The sequence below is a fragment of the Arachis ipaensis genome, chromosome B09, assembly GCF_000816755.2.
Source record: "Arachis ipaensis cultivar K30076 chromosome B09, Araip1.1, whole genome shotgun sequence".
Classification (NCBI taxonomy): domain Eukaryota; kingdom Viridiplantae; phylum Streptophyta; class Magnoliopsida; order Fabales; family Fabaceae; genus Arachis; species Arachis ipaensis.
The window spans coordinates 146,604,991-146,618,565 of record NC_029793.2 but is presented as its reverse complement, the minus strand read 5'-3'; the positions used below and the strand labels follow the sequence as shown (position 1 = coordinate 146,618,565).

Below are 13,575 nucleotides of genomic sequence, written 5' to 3'. Positions count from 1 at the left end.
ATCTGATCATCACATGCACCAAATTCCCAAACATTACATATAATTTATTTATTTATTTACTTTCCTTATACATATTACCGATACAACATTTTTATATATGCCAAATACTTACAAAAAGAAATAATATTCATAGACCCTATGATGAAAAACCTAAGTGGTATCTAATATCAGAGTCTTATTTTATGTGAAAAAGGCTTTGTCTAATATGTATGAAAATAGTCCTCATTGTTCACCTACAATATAAATTAATGTAACTTATGCAACTTTCGTTTTATTCTTTAGCCAGAGGTAGACTAAATAAGTGGCAGGTAATAATGATTAATGAGAATGGAACCAAGGAGGAGACTATTTGTTTATTTACAAATCATCATCTATAAAAAGAATATCAAAACTTGAGAATATATTTCAATATGCACCCCTATATAATAAAATATATTGTAAAATTGTATTACTTGTGCCAACCCTTATTACCAACCAACGACGTAACCATTCAAGTCAACAACTGTCTCGTGCCGACACATTCTCCATATAATCGCCTTGTATGGTCCATGAGCTGCATTTCTCAATTTCAAACAGGCAATAAATTTGAAAGAATGTCCTAATAAAAACAATGTTTAAAACATATAGAAGGAAAATTCTTCATAGTTTCCTCATTTTATATCACAGGCATGAAATTATTATGAGAAAATTAATGCAACTAAGGAATCAGGTTTTGTCCTGTTGAGTGGCTGATGTATGCAGTTGATGATGACATAAATGGGAGCAGGAGCCAATGCAGTTGTTGCACAAAGAAACAAATTCTACTATTTATCATAATCAAGATGACTAAACTAATGGTGAATGAATCACTAAACTCTAAAGCTGTATTTGCCTCAATCTGCATGATAAGAGAAAAGGTCAAAACTACTTTAAACTAGCATCTATTATTAGTAGGGGTGAGCACGGGTAGTGGGTATCTAATTACTCGTCCAAATGCGAACCGAACCAATTAAATTGGTTTTGAAACCAACAGGTAATCGGGTCCAACTCGAACCAAACCAATAACTTTTGTTAGTGATTGGTTTGGGTATCGGTTTTGGGAGTGTGGAACCCGAACCAACTCTCGAACCCGATCATATATTAATTAAATAAAAAAATAAAAAATATATATGGCTTTTCCATTAGACAATGATTATTCATTATTAATATGTTTGGATTTTAATGAGTTTAGTTTTTAATGTATTTGGTGTTTAACATGTTTGGATTATTTCTATTGATGTTACATGTTTATTGTACTTGTTGAATTTTTAAGATAAAAATTTGGTTTTTTTTTATGAATTTCAAAGTCATTGGGTACCCAATTACCCGAACCGAACCAATCCATTCTTAATCAGTTTGGTTTGGTTCGGGTACATTTACAAAAAAAATGCAAATTCGAACCAAACTAAACTAATTATATTTTGATCGGTTCGGTTCTAATTTTACCATAAACCCGAACCAAACCGACCCGTGTTCACCCCTAATTATTAGAACATAAATTACTAGTTGGCAAACCAACTTGGCTTGAACGAGTGATCAGCTCACTCGTTCATTGAAACAACTGTTAGGAGTTTGAATTCCGCTTTGTATATGCAACAACCATTAGCCAGCAGCAAATCCTTAAATGGAGTTCAGATCTTCGACGAATTAGTCCTTAATTTATTGGGCTGGCGGATATTGTGGACAACCAAAAAAATTACTAGTTGGCAATACATGCATGTCTATAACTTAATCAAGAGAATTGTGCAAGCTAAGAACGATGATGATGATGATAATATTTTATTTCTTTTTTCAAAAAAAAAAAAATCCTTAAGTGGAGTCCCATGAATCACCATGTATATCTTGAAGTTGGTAAGTGTCCAAAGCATAACAAGCCATTGACCAAGAAAAATGAATTGAATCCAACTTGGTTCACCAATGATAATATAAAGTGAGACAATTCAAATGCACAGCGTTTTCTGAAGAAATTCCTAAGGGCGTGCAGAGTATGTCTGTATTATATTATTCCGAATTTGATATATTATTTAATCAATAATTAATGAATTATTATTGCTGAGATCAACAAGCAATCACAATTATTGTTGACAATTGGACAATGTGGTTCATTAATATAAACTATAACAATGTTATTATTTTTTATATTTATATTATAGATACATAGAGAGTACAAAGGGATAAAAGATGTCACGCATGGTTGAATGTTGGCCTCCTCTAAGTAGCTATGAATTGATCATTTTGTCAAATGAGTAAGTAATAACATTGATGAGAAGGTAACTATGTAATAATCATTGTAGACTTCTCTAATTGCCCTCTCAATTATACTAATAAGATAATAACCTGAAGGAAGTCTAAACAAACATACATTAAATAGTAATCACAATAATTTGCAAGTCTAAACCTATTGTGATCTATTGAAGACTTGTAACCAAATTACCCAACAGAATTGAAGGCGTGAATAATTCAAAAGGCGTTTTTATATTGGAAAGCTTGAAGTTTATGGAATTGATATCTTCTTACTTATGCAAGGGTTGAAGAATTATGATCTGCCGATTATGTTTTTTCAAACAAATTAATTAGTATAAAGTTTCTTAGTTACTGAATGAATGAGAGTTTATTACTTCTCAAGATTTTTTAGATTTTTAGTTGAAGTTGCTTTTTACTTCATTGGGAGAGTATATTTAGAATGGTTAGAAATAATAATCAGATTCGATATTGCGTGTAAGAGAAGACTTGCTACATATTTTTATGCTCCCCTAACCTACTACATGTCTTCCCCATGATAATGTTTATTTGATCCTGTTTTGTGCCATTATTAACTGATATTATTTTATTCAAGCAATACTATATGTTATTCCATTCCATATATAAACCGGCTAGCCAATTGCAGCAAGCTCTCTGTTACAAATGAAACCAACTTTTGCCAATTCATTACTAACAGATAATATTGTTCTAAAATTGTACCCAAAGAAAAAACAAAAGAAAACGAAGTCTTTGTTTACTGGGAATTAAAAAGTCAGTAAAACCAAATATATGATGCGATGCCAGAATATGCTGCATCTACATTTGAATTTTGAATATATAAAATAAGGTAGTTGCTACTCTTTCTTCTAATTGTTATTATTAAACGAACATTAGGTCAATTTTTTTAGAGAAAAAAGGCAGTTACCCAATTCAAATTTTATTCGGAGTATGCATCATCGAATATTGAAAACTGATGCTACTTTATTTTGTTTTTTTGTTTAACATCTTGTTTATGTGTTTTACACTCGTGTAACATTTTGTTTGCTGCGATGTCTATATATAATAACTACCCCTTTGAGAATTTTCAGATATTGAAATTGCTTTGTTCAATACATGATAATATATGTTACATAGTCATTATCATTAATACATGATATTAAGGAGCAATGGAGCATCGTGGTTAGGCCTTGGGAGCCTTCCACGCTACACAAGTCAAATCTCATCTAAAGCTTGATAATCTCATGCACATACACCAATCCATGGGAGTGGATCCTCTCGAGTAAAGAAAAAACTGGATGGTGTCAATTGTGATCTCTCACCCTTCATTGCTTTCTCTCTCATATTTATTTTTGGTTCCACTTATAAAGTTAATGGTGAGAGATCACACTTCATTTCCTCAAGTGTTAAAAAAATTGGAGAGGATCCATTTCCCTAATTCCATAGACGATAGAACATAATCCACTAAATTTACACATAAAATCCATGTCACAACTCGCAAGTATCTACCATTTTCAGAAAGTGCACTTAATATTCTACCCAGTCTATGCAGTCATAATAAACATTAACTTGATCCTAGTTCTAAAAACTAAAGTAAGAAAAATGGAAGAGAATTTTGTAGAAATGGTTGATCATAATTTACGATTAATTAGTGATCATTTTAAACTGGAATCTGGAAAGCTGCTGAGGAATGGTTGATATAACTGGTCCATATCTCTGCAACCAAGTGATGCATAAATGTAGTTAGACATGGCAAAAATATATAAGCATATCTTGACGGATCAGTATAATTAGGCAAATAAGATAAAGAAAATAAAGGTGTGTTTGGTACAAGGGTAGAGGGGGTTAAAATTTCATGATATACTGTAATGGAACAAGCTCCATGCATATTAATTGTTACAGGTAAAAATAAGGTGTCATAATTTCGTGGAGCTGTTATACAATAGCACATATGGAGTTCATCCATGAAATGCCCATTTTATTTTTACCCCCTGACCGGTAATGAATAATGCTCAGTCATGATATGAAAAATTTAAGATGCCCCCCAAAAAAGAACAGTTCAGATGATCCCAAAAATCTCTCCCACATAAAACTCCACCATTCCGTTACTTGAAACAGTTTTAGATAGTGGGCATGTTTTGCATCACATAGTTCAATCAACCAAACATTTTGATTCTGAAATCTAAGTAATAAGAAGGGTCATGGAGCTATGTTATTGCACAGTGCACACCAAAATAGATAGTAACTATTTAGACACCAACTGTATCACCCAGTCATGACTCACTCATCCACCCTATCCATCATTGGATTTTATGGTCTAAGTTAACATTTTTTTAATTCAATAATCTGGTGGTAGAAAAGAATCAAACTAAATTACAATACCTGAACATTATCATAGAGTTCAAACAATGGAACAGCTAGCAGTTTTAGGTTTTTGGGCACTGCAAAGTATTCGCGCTCAGACAAGTGAACAAGGAAAAGCTTCTTGCACTCCTGCACACAAGAGTTCAATGATATTGTAAGCAATGCCTATGATGCAGAATGCATGTTATTGCCTGATACAAACTTCACAAAATCACAACTTACCTTGGGTTTTGTTATGTGAGGAGGGCAGTATGGATACATTATGGTCTCAAAATTAGGCCTCCACCAGTTTGCCACGCACTCCCCTATCTGCAGGATTGCAAGGATAAAGTACAGATGAACCACAGCAAATATAATTACAATCACATACTTGGAAAATTAACACATGGCTGCTGAGTAAATAATACCTGCCAGTCAGGCACAAGAGTGGGTGAATTAGCACCGAGTTTGCTAGTCAACTTTCTCTTCAAGCCTTCAACTTCTACAAACATTAGAGGGGACACAATCAATTAGGATCATCAAAGATCATATTAGGAATGGGGAAGTAGGGTTTTACCATTCTCTCCTGGCTTGAGGCGACCACCTGGGAGTTTGCAGAAGGTATTTCCAATTTGTAGAAGAAGTATGTGCGGATGATTGTGTTCTTGTACCTGAAAAATCAAAGCATGTTACTGCAGAGTGATGAACAAAATCTCCACTACTTGTATTACAGAGACTATGCCCTAGGATTAGGACTGCATACAATTCTGAACTTAATGAATTATTCAAGCCATGTCTTCTCCAGATTCATGAGCATAAACGTTAAATCAAATGAAAGATGAGAAGCTGAAAGATACCAATAAAATTCCTTCGACGCTGGTCCTCATTCCTTCCTTCATATAGCTGAAGTTAAGAGCGAACCGAGTTAGAAAACGCTAAAACAGGTGGATATATATATATATATATATATGAGAGAGAGAGAGAGATACTTGATTTTCATGCGAGCAAGACGATCGGCGACGGAGGTGTCCTTCTCCATCTTGGGCTCCTTGGTGCCGAAAGTGTAGCTGGAGAGAGGGTAGGTGTTAACCACCGTGTTCTGAGAAGAAACCACCACCATCTTTATTCCTTCGCTCAGATCGCCCACGATTTCAAAACCGGAAACCTCAATCTGCTCGAACCACCGCCTGCTGCTACCCTCCTACTTTTTATTTTATTGGACTTTCTTAATGGGCTTTTGAGCACTGTATTTATTTTAATGGGCCACACCACAGCCCACAGCTAAGTGCTAGCCCAAAGTCCAAAAAGATATGCCAAATTCCTCCCTGGCCAAAAAAGTTACACCAAATTCTTGAGCTATATTCATCGCTTCCTTTCAGCACTTCTTCCCAACCATTTCTGCAAGCGCGCCAATTCAACCAAACCGCCACAAGCTACCCACCACTGCTGCCCTGGTGCGGCGGCGCCACAATCACCACCGTCAACATGGGAAAGCAAAAGCAGCAAGTCATTTCACGTTTTTTCGCTCCCAAACCTAAAGCCTCTCCATCAACAACTGATCCAACACATTCTTCACCTCCTCCTTCTCCTCTTCCTTCCTCTTCTCGCCCTAATCCTCCAACCCCCAAAATCTCCGCCACCGTCACTTTCTCACCATCCAAACGGCTTCTTACTTCTCAAATCACTTCCCCCAACAAGCCACCAAAGCTCCCCAAACTCTCCCCCCACACTCACAACCCTCTTCCCCACCCCACCACCCATCAGCGCTTCCTCCAGAAACTTCTAGAACCTTCTGAGCCCGAGCCACCTTCCCATTCTTCTGCCAAACCCTTAAAGTACACTCCTTTGGAGGAGCAAGTGGCCGAGCTCAAAGGAAAGTACCCTGATGTTCTTTTGATGATCGAGGTTGGATACAGGTTCCGTTTTTTCGGCCAAGATGCTGAAAATGCTGCCAGGGTATTGGGTATATATGCGCATATGGATCGTAACTTTTTAACTGCTAGCATACCAACTTTTCGATTGAATGTCCATGTGAGGAGGCTTGTGAGTGCTGGCTATAAGGTTGGTGTGGTTAGGCAGACTGAGACAGCGGCTATTAAGGCTCATGGTTCAAACCGGCTAGGCCCATTTTGCAGGGGATTATCAGCATTGTACACGAAGGCCACACTGGAGGCAGCACCGGATTTGGGGGGAGGGGAAGAGGGGTGTGGGGCAGAGAGCAATTACTTGATGTGTGTGGTGGAGAAGAGCATTTTGGGAGAGAGGTCTGCGTGTGGGGTGGAGGGTAATTTTGATGTGAGGATTGGATTTGTTGCAGTGGAGATATCAACAGGGGATGTTATTTATGGGGAATTCGATGACAATTTCTTGAGGAGTGCACTTGAGGCTGTGATGTTGAACTTATCTCCCGCTGAGTTGCTTCTTGGGGACCCTCTTTCCAAACAAACGGAGAAGGTAGTTTCTATATCTGTTGGCAAGAGTGTTACTTGACTCAGAAGAAATTGATGTGTTATCATTAGATGCTATTTTCCAAACAATTTTCTAATTCTTGTCACACTCCCTGGTAATCTTAGGAAGCTCCTCTTTTCAAACAAAACAAAAGAAATTTAAGTATTCAACCATTTGAGGATTATTAAAGTGGTCTCCTAGACGAAAAGCTTATTTCTGAATCCATAAGATAGTTATTGTTCTTTGTATTTTTAAAGCAAAGCGTATACACATTCAATTAGCTTAAACCATTTTCTCAATTCAATTATTCTTATAAGAAAAGTCCTCACTATCACTAAGTGATTTACTTTTTAACAATCCACATAGAAAATTTCAAGTCACTATCGATTCTCTACTACCCCTAAGATTCACTTACGTGTTCTCGTTCTATTATTAGTTATTGCTGGCTTTTGCTGGTCCTGCTTCAAACGTTCGTGTGGAGCGAACCTCTCGAGATTGCTTCGCTGATGGAGGTGCTCTTGCAGAAGTCTTGACCTTGTATGAGAACATGGGTATAGGATGTTCATCAGATTCAATGCAAAACAAAGATTTGACCGAGCACACTAATCAGCCATTAGTTAAGGTACCAAATACTGATGTTTAGGCATTGTTCTCTTGGTCAACTTCTCAGTTGTGATTCTGAAGTTTGAATATGGTAGTGGAATAGAATTTATTATCAAATCTAGCGGGTTGTAGTTTGTTATAAATATAACCAGTTCTGAATTCTCACATGCTCTTTTTTTTTATAGCCTTTAAAAAAAAGGGAGAAAAGAACAGAACTTCCATAAAAATCACATACCTGATTTAATTTGCAGATTGTAGCTGTACACTTAGTGCTGTTGCACTTTGCATTGGTGACTCCTTTTTAATATGTTTTACCCCTTTAATTATATAGGAGGTGATGAACATGCCAGATTTGGCAGTCCAATCTTTGGCCTTAACAATTCACCATTTAAAGGAATTTTGTTTTGAAAGAATTGTATGCTCAGGTTTTTCTTTAAGGCCATTCTCAAGAAATATGGAAATGACCTTTTCAGCCAATGCGCTTCAACAACTGGAGGTAATTATATCTAGAGCATAATTTTTACTGGCATGCTGGATGATTTCTTTTTTCTTTTCCTGTTTGTTTTGAACTGTGATAACAAACTATGTTTATGTGTGGTGCATTGAGAACTAGGCTTTATTAATCAAATTTGATCTAACCAAGATTTGAACTGTCCATAGTTTCTTTGATTCAATTTTTAATTATCATAGATTCATATAAAATCATGCAAGAAAATATCCTGGCTTCTTGCTATTCAGTGACCTCCGCATTTATAGCTCTTCTCTTTTACATGGAGGATCCCATAATATTCATTTAGAGACTTTTTATGAACTTCATTTTCTGCTTGTGCTATTGTGTAAGCTAAAACTTATTGTGTGTGCTTTAATTTTCATCATACCATTTTGGACTCTGTTGTGTATACTTGTTGCTAATGGATGTTTCTGTGTGATTTCAGATTTTAAAAAATAATAGTGATGGATCTGAGAACGGGTCCTTGCTGCAAATTATGAATCGCACCCTTACTATATTCGGTTCCAGGCTTCTTAGGCATTGGGTACGAGGTGCTTCTAGTTTTGATATACCACCGTTGAATGTTGAATTCTTGATTGTCTTTCAGCTAAAAAAACCTTTATCTAATTGTTCTTATTCATGAAACAGGTATCTCACCCATTATGCGATCAGACCATGATTTCTGCTCGTCTTCATGCTGTATCTGAAATTGCAGAGTCCATGAGCTCTTGTAGCATGAAGAGCCTAGAGTATGACGAAGACTCTGATGTAACAATTGTGCATCCCGAGTTAGCTTACATAGTTTCTTTGGTTTTGACGAATCTGAGCCGAGCACCTGATTTACAACGCGGGGTTACAAGAATATTCCATTGCACTGCTAAGCCAGTTGAGGTGATAAATGACTTCTTGATGAACCATTGATTTATTTATCATGTTCTATCATTTAATCATTTGTCTACATCCCCTATATAATTTCTTTGACATTCTCAGTTTACAATAGAGAGGGAAAAGTAAAAAGAGCTGAGCATATTCTGTAGATCGTGTAATTTAACAATAAGCCCTCTAAAAGCTATTTGGATTATCTGTATATCCTATTTTATGGGTATAAATGAACTCAAAAGGTCTTAATCTGCTAGATAGTTGGTATTGATTGCTTGAATCATTTTGTCTTTCCAAAGTTTGTTGCAGTTATTCAAGCTATTTTGTCAGCTGGAAAACAGCTTCAGCAACTTAACATATGCGAGGAGGAAAACAATAATTTGCATTCTAATCTGTTGAGAAGACTGATTCTGACTGCCTCCTCTGACAGTGTTATTGGCAATGCTACAAAAATGTTGTCTTCTTTAAACAAAGAATCTGCTGATCAAGGCGATCTAACAAATTTGATCATTGCATCTGAGGCACAATTTCCAGAGGTTTGCCTTTTTCCTTTTAATTTACTTCCTTTTGGGATTCGTTTTATACTTTGCACTTCAATACGAAATTGTTGATATTATTACTATGAATAGGTTACTAGAGCTCGGAAAGCTTTTCAAATGGAAGAGGAACAATTAAATTCATTGATCGGCTTGTATCGCAAGCGCCTTGGAATGCGGAAATTGGAATTCATGAGTGTTTCTGGAATTACTCATTTGATAGAGGTTACAGTTTGAAACATTTGAGTTCTTTTTTTGTTTGTTGCCTTGTAAGCATCCATGGTTTGCAAATTTGTAATTGTTGCACGTATTGTTTTATCACCAAAAAAAAAAGAGGAAGAAAATGATATATGTAGTGTTCCGAATCTGTGCCTCAAATTAATGAATTTGGAGTGATTCAAAGAAAGTTTGTTTTGAAAGAATAAATGGTTGGTTAAGAATAAATTTTAATTAACCCTAAATTTGTTTTGGCTACAGTTGGAGACTGATGTTAAGGTTCCTTTAAACTGGGTTAAGGTTAATAGTACAAAGAAAACAATTCGGTATCACCCTCCTGAAGTGGTGACAGCATTGGACAAGGTATCTTTAGCAAAAGAAGAGCTTACTATTGCCTGCCGAACTGCTTGGGATAGCTTTCTGAGGGATTTCAGTAAACACTATGCTGAGTTCCAAGCTGCTGTTCAAGCTCTGGCGGCTTTAGACTGCCTGCATTCCCTTGCCATTCTTTCAAGAAATAAGGTTGGTTCTTCAAGAATTTTAAAGGTGCCTCCAAATATTTATCAAGTGGTATGCACTATAATTCTCTATTTTTTGTTACAGGGGTATGTTCGGCCAGTGTTTGTAGATGATTGTGAGCCTGTTCAGATACAAATTTGTGCTGGTCAGCATCCGGTATGGATTTAATGACTCGCAAATCATACAAATTTGATGCCTGCCATTACATGCCAACATGGGTATTTATATCATGTCAATTGGTTGTCAGCTATGTATATTATATATAGATGCAGATTTAGTTGGAATTACCTACCTCCATGCATTAATCTAGTGTTCATTTAACGCATCATTTTGTTTTACATTTTTAACACTTGAATACTTTAACCTGATATGACCTAGCTCTCATAGATGTGAAGTTCCCATGGCAACTAGAGGCTCATTATTGCTACCATTTCTCACCAGGTTTTGCAGACTACCTTACAAGACAACTTTGTCCCAAATGATACAAACTTGCATGCTGACAGAGAGTACTGCCAGATTGTCACTGGACCCAATATGGGGGGGAAAAGTTGCTATATTCGCCAGGTGGCATTGATTGCTATAATGGCTCAGGTAGAACAGAATAAATATCGTATACTGCTTATGTTTCATTTATTGTCATTGATGCATCAGTCGAATGCATTATCTTGTTTGATTATATAAGATCTTGGATGTCTTGTTCTCCAAATATTTTGGTTTCTACTTCTCATCTATGGAAATTGTGCAACAGATGATATGCTTTATTATGTTAATGAAAAGGGTAATTCTCCTTTTTAGGAAAGATGCTATAACAATCTGTTGTGAAACATATAACGCACTGCTTTTCCTTGACAACTAGTCCCTTACGACTGTTGCTTTATTGAAACATGCCCTGATCTCTCTAGGTTGGTTCCTTTGTACCAGCATCATCAGCAAAACTGCATGTCCTGGACAGGATCTACACTCGGATGGGTGCTTCTGACAGTATTCAGCAAGGGAGAAGCACCTTCCTAGAAGAACTGTCTGAGACTTCAAATATTCTTCATAACTGCACAGAAAATTCACTGGTTATCATTGATGAGCTTGGGAGAGGTACAAGTACACATGACGGTATGGCCATTGCTTATGCGACATTGCACTATCTTCTGAAGCAAAAGCGAAGCATCGTCCTCTTTGTCACTCATTATCCGAAGATTGCAGACCTCACAACCGAATTCCCTGGCTCTGTGGGAGCATATCACGTGTCACATCTAACCTCACATCATGATACAAGTAAAAACAAAAACTCTTGTCTTGATAATATAACTTATCTATACAAGCTCGTACCTGGTGTTTCAGAGAGAAGCTTCGGATTTAAGGTGGCTCAGCTAGCACAGGTAAATTCAAACATAGAGTAGTTGGCCATTTCTCTTTCGAGTTAGTTCAGTCATTGCTAATTTGCTAACAACAATTAGGACTAGATGATTACCTTGGCATCTTGGTTTGTCCACTGAGTTTTTCTAATGATTAAATTGTTCAATTTGACAATCGTAATCATCATGCTTTTCAGTTACCACCACATTGCATTACTCGTGGCATTTTCATGGCTTCCAAATTGGAAGAGCTAGTGAACAATAGAATACATAGTAGATCGGTGAAGGAGCTGTTGTTGGATGCAATAGTGATTGGTCAAGAACAGGAATCACATCAAGAGTTTGGTAGTGCTTACAAGGAACTCTATTCAAACTTAAAAGCTGCAATTCTAGATGATGACCATGCAAAAAGCTTTCAGCTTCTGGATCATAGCAGAAAAATTGCAAAGAAATTAATTGGCAGGTTAAGTATCCATTTTCCTTTTTCCTTTCCATATTTTATTTAGACAAAAACACATATTGCTAACAAACAATAGGAGGCTTGCATGGCTACAATTATTTGTTTGAACTTTAGACCTTTGGACTCATGATGTTTTTCCCTTTCTTTTTTTTGCCTCTCTTGGCAGACACTAATTAACAGATACATGCAGAAGCAGGATCCGGGAGGCCCCTTCCAATGTTGTATATAACAATTTACACAAAAATTTGTGCACTTTCATTTAAGTTAGGCCTTCCCATTTTTGCTTATTTACCTGCACTGCCTTGTGCATATTTTGCAGTTGTGGTCATATTTGGTATTGGGGGAACTCATTTTATTTACTGCTACGTACATGGATGTACTCACTACTCATCATAACTCATTTGGGCAGTGAAAGGGAAAGCTTTAGTGATGATTTGGTATTTTCGGTGTTATTATTTATTAGTTTTTTAAATGGTATGATTTTGTCTAGATTTAAACTCTACAACATGGATAGTAGTCCTTAGTCCAAAAAGCGGCTTGATTTTGTAAAAGGTAAAAAATAAGCTACTAACTAAAATAGATATTGTTAACATATGAAAAAAATATGCCATGAAATAAAGCATTAAAATTTGTTTTATTATTATTAAGAGATTAATATATAATAGATAATGATATAAATGGAAAAAAATGTAAAACATAGTAAAGTTTGATGAAAGAAGGAAACTCGAAATAGTTTATAAAGTTGTATTTTTAATAGAAGAGATTTTTTTCTAAAAAAAAGGTGGATATTTCATCTTCGATATTCAAATTGAAGGAAGTATAATTCAATTTTAACACAAATAACTTCAAAAATAAAAATGAAATCCACGTACTTTTATGAGAAATATTTTCGGGAGGTTTAAAATTAAGTTTGATCTTCATAGAAGCGACAAATTTTGGATCAACAAAAAAAACGACAAAAGTTTCATCGAGGGCGGATTAGTCATTCCGTGGGATGCAAAAATTTTCCTTTTTTTCACCTAAAATTTAAACCAATCATGAATCAACTTCGAAGTAGGGTGTTCAAATTCAAACCGATCAAAATTAAACCGTTCATCTAATTCAATCTAAGCCGAAAATCGATTAAAACCGCACTAATTCGAATTTGATTGGATTCTATTTTTTGTAAACCGCTGGATTGGATCAGATTTCAGATCTATTTTTCATAACCGATCCAATCCAATTCAAACCGCACAATGTGCTATAATATTATTATTTTATTATTATATTTACAATTATATTTATGGAAATTGATACTCTCTATTTTTTTTTAACACTTGAGAGAATAAAATATGATCTCTCACCTTTAATTCTATGAGTGGGACCAAAATTAAATAGGAGAGAAAACAATGAAAGGTGAGATCCTACACTAGACACCATCCAGTTTTTTTTTCACTGGAGAGGATCCACTCCCTTATATTTATAACATGTTCAATT

General features: G+C 35.7%; 2 protein-coding genes across 2 annotated transcripts; one reads left to right on the top strand and one right to left on the bottom strand.

Moving 5' to 3' along the window:
• Positions 3,351-5,810, bottom strand: LOC107618902 (pre-mRNA cleavage factor Im 25 kDa subunit 2). The gene is made up of 7 exons (XM_016321078.2): positions 5,589-5,810; positions 5,457-5,502; positions 5,177-5,270; positions 5,028-5,101; positions 4,843-4,929; positions 4,639-4,749; positions 3,351-3,972 (listed from the first exon to the last, which is right to left on the bottom strand). The coding sequence occupies exons 1-7, from the start codon at positions 5,717-5,719 to the stop codon at positions 3,901-3,903; spliced, it is 615 nt and encodes a 204-aa protein (XP_016176564.1). The 5' UTR covers positions 5,720-5,810; the 3' UTR covers positions 3,351-3,900.
• LOC107618836 (DNA mismatch repair protein MSH3) lies at positions 5,935-12,586 on the top strand. Its single transcript, XM_016321008.2, has 13 exons — positions 5,935-7,053; positions 7,484-7,669; positions 7,982-8,146; positions 8,586-8,684; positions 8,789-9,031; positions 9,319-9,555; positions 9,649-9,780; positions 10,033-10,293; positions 10,375-10,446; positions 10,732-10,881; positions 11,193-11,663; positions 11,837-12,102; positions 12,266-12,586. The coding sequence occupies exons 1-13, from the start codon at positions 6,085-6,087 to the stop codon at positions 12,270-12,272; spliced, it is 3,258 nt and encodes a 1,085-aa protein (XP_016176494.1). The 5' UTR covers positions 5,935-6,084; the 3' UTR covers positions 12,273-12,586.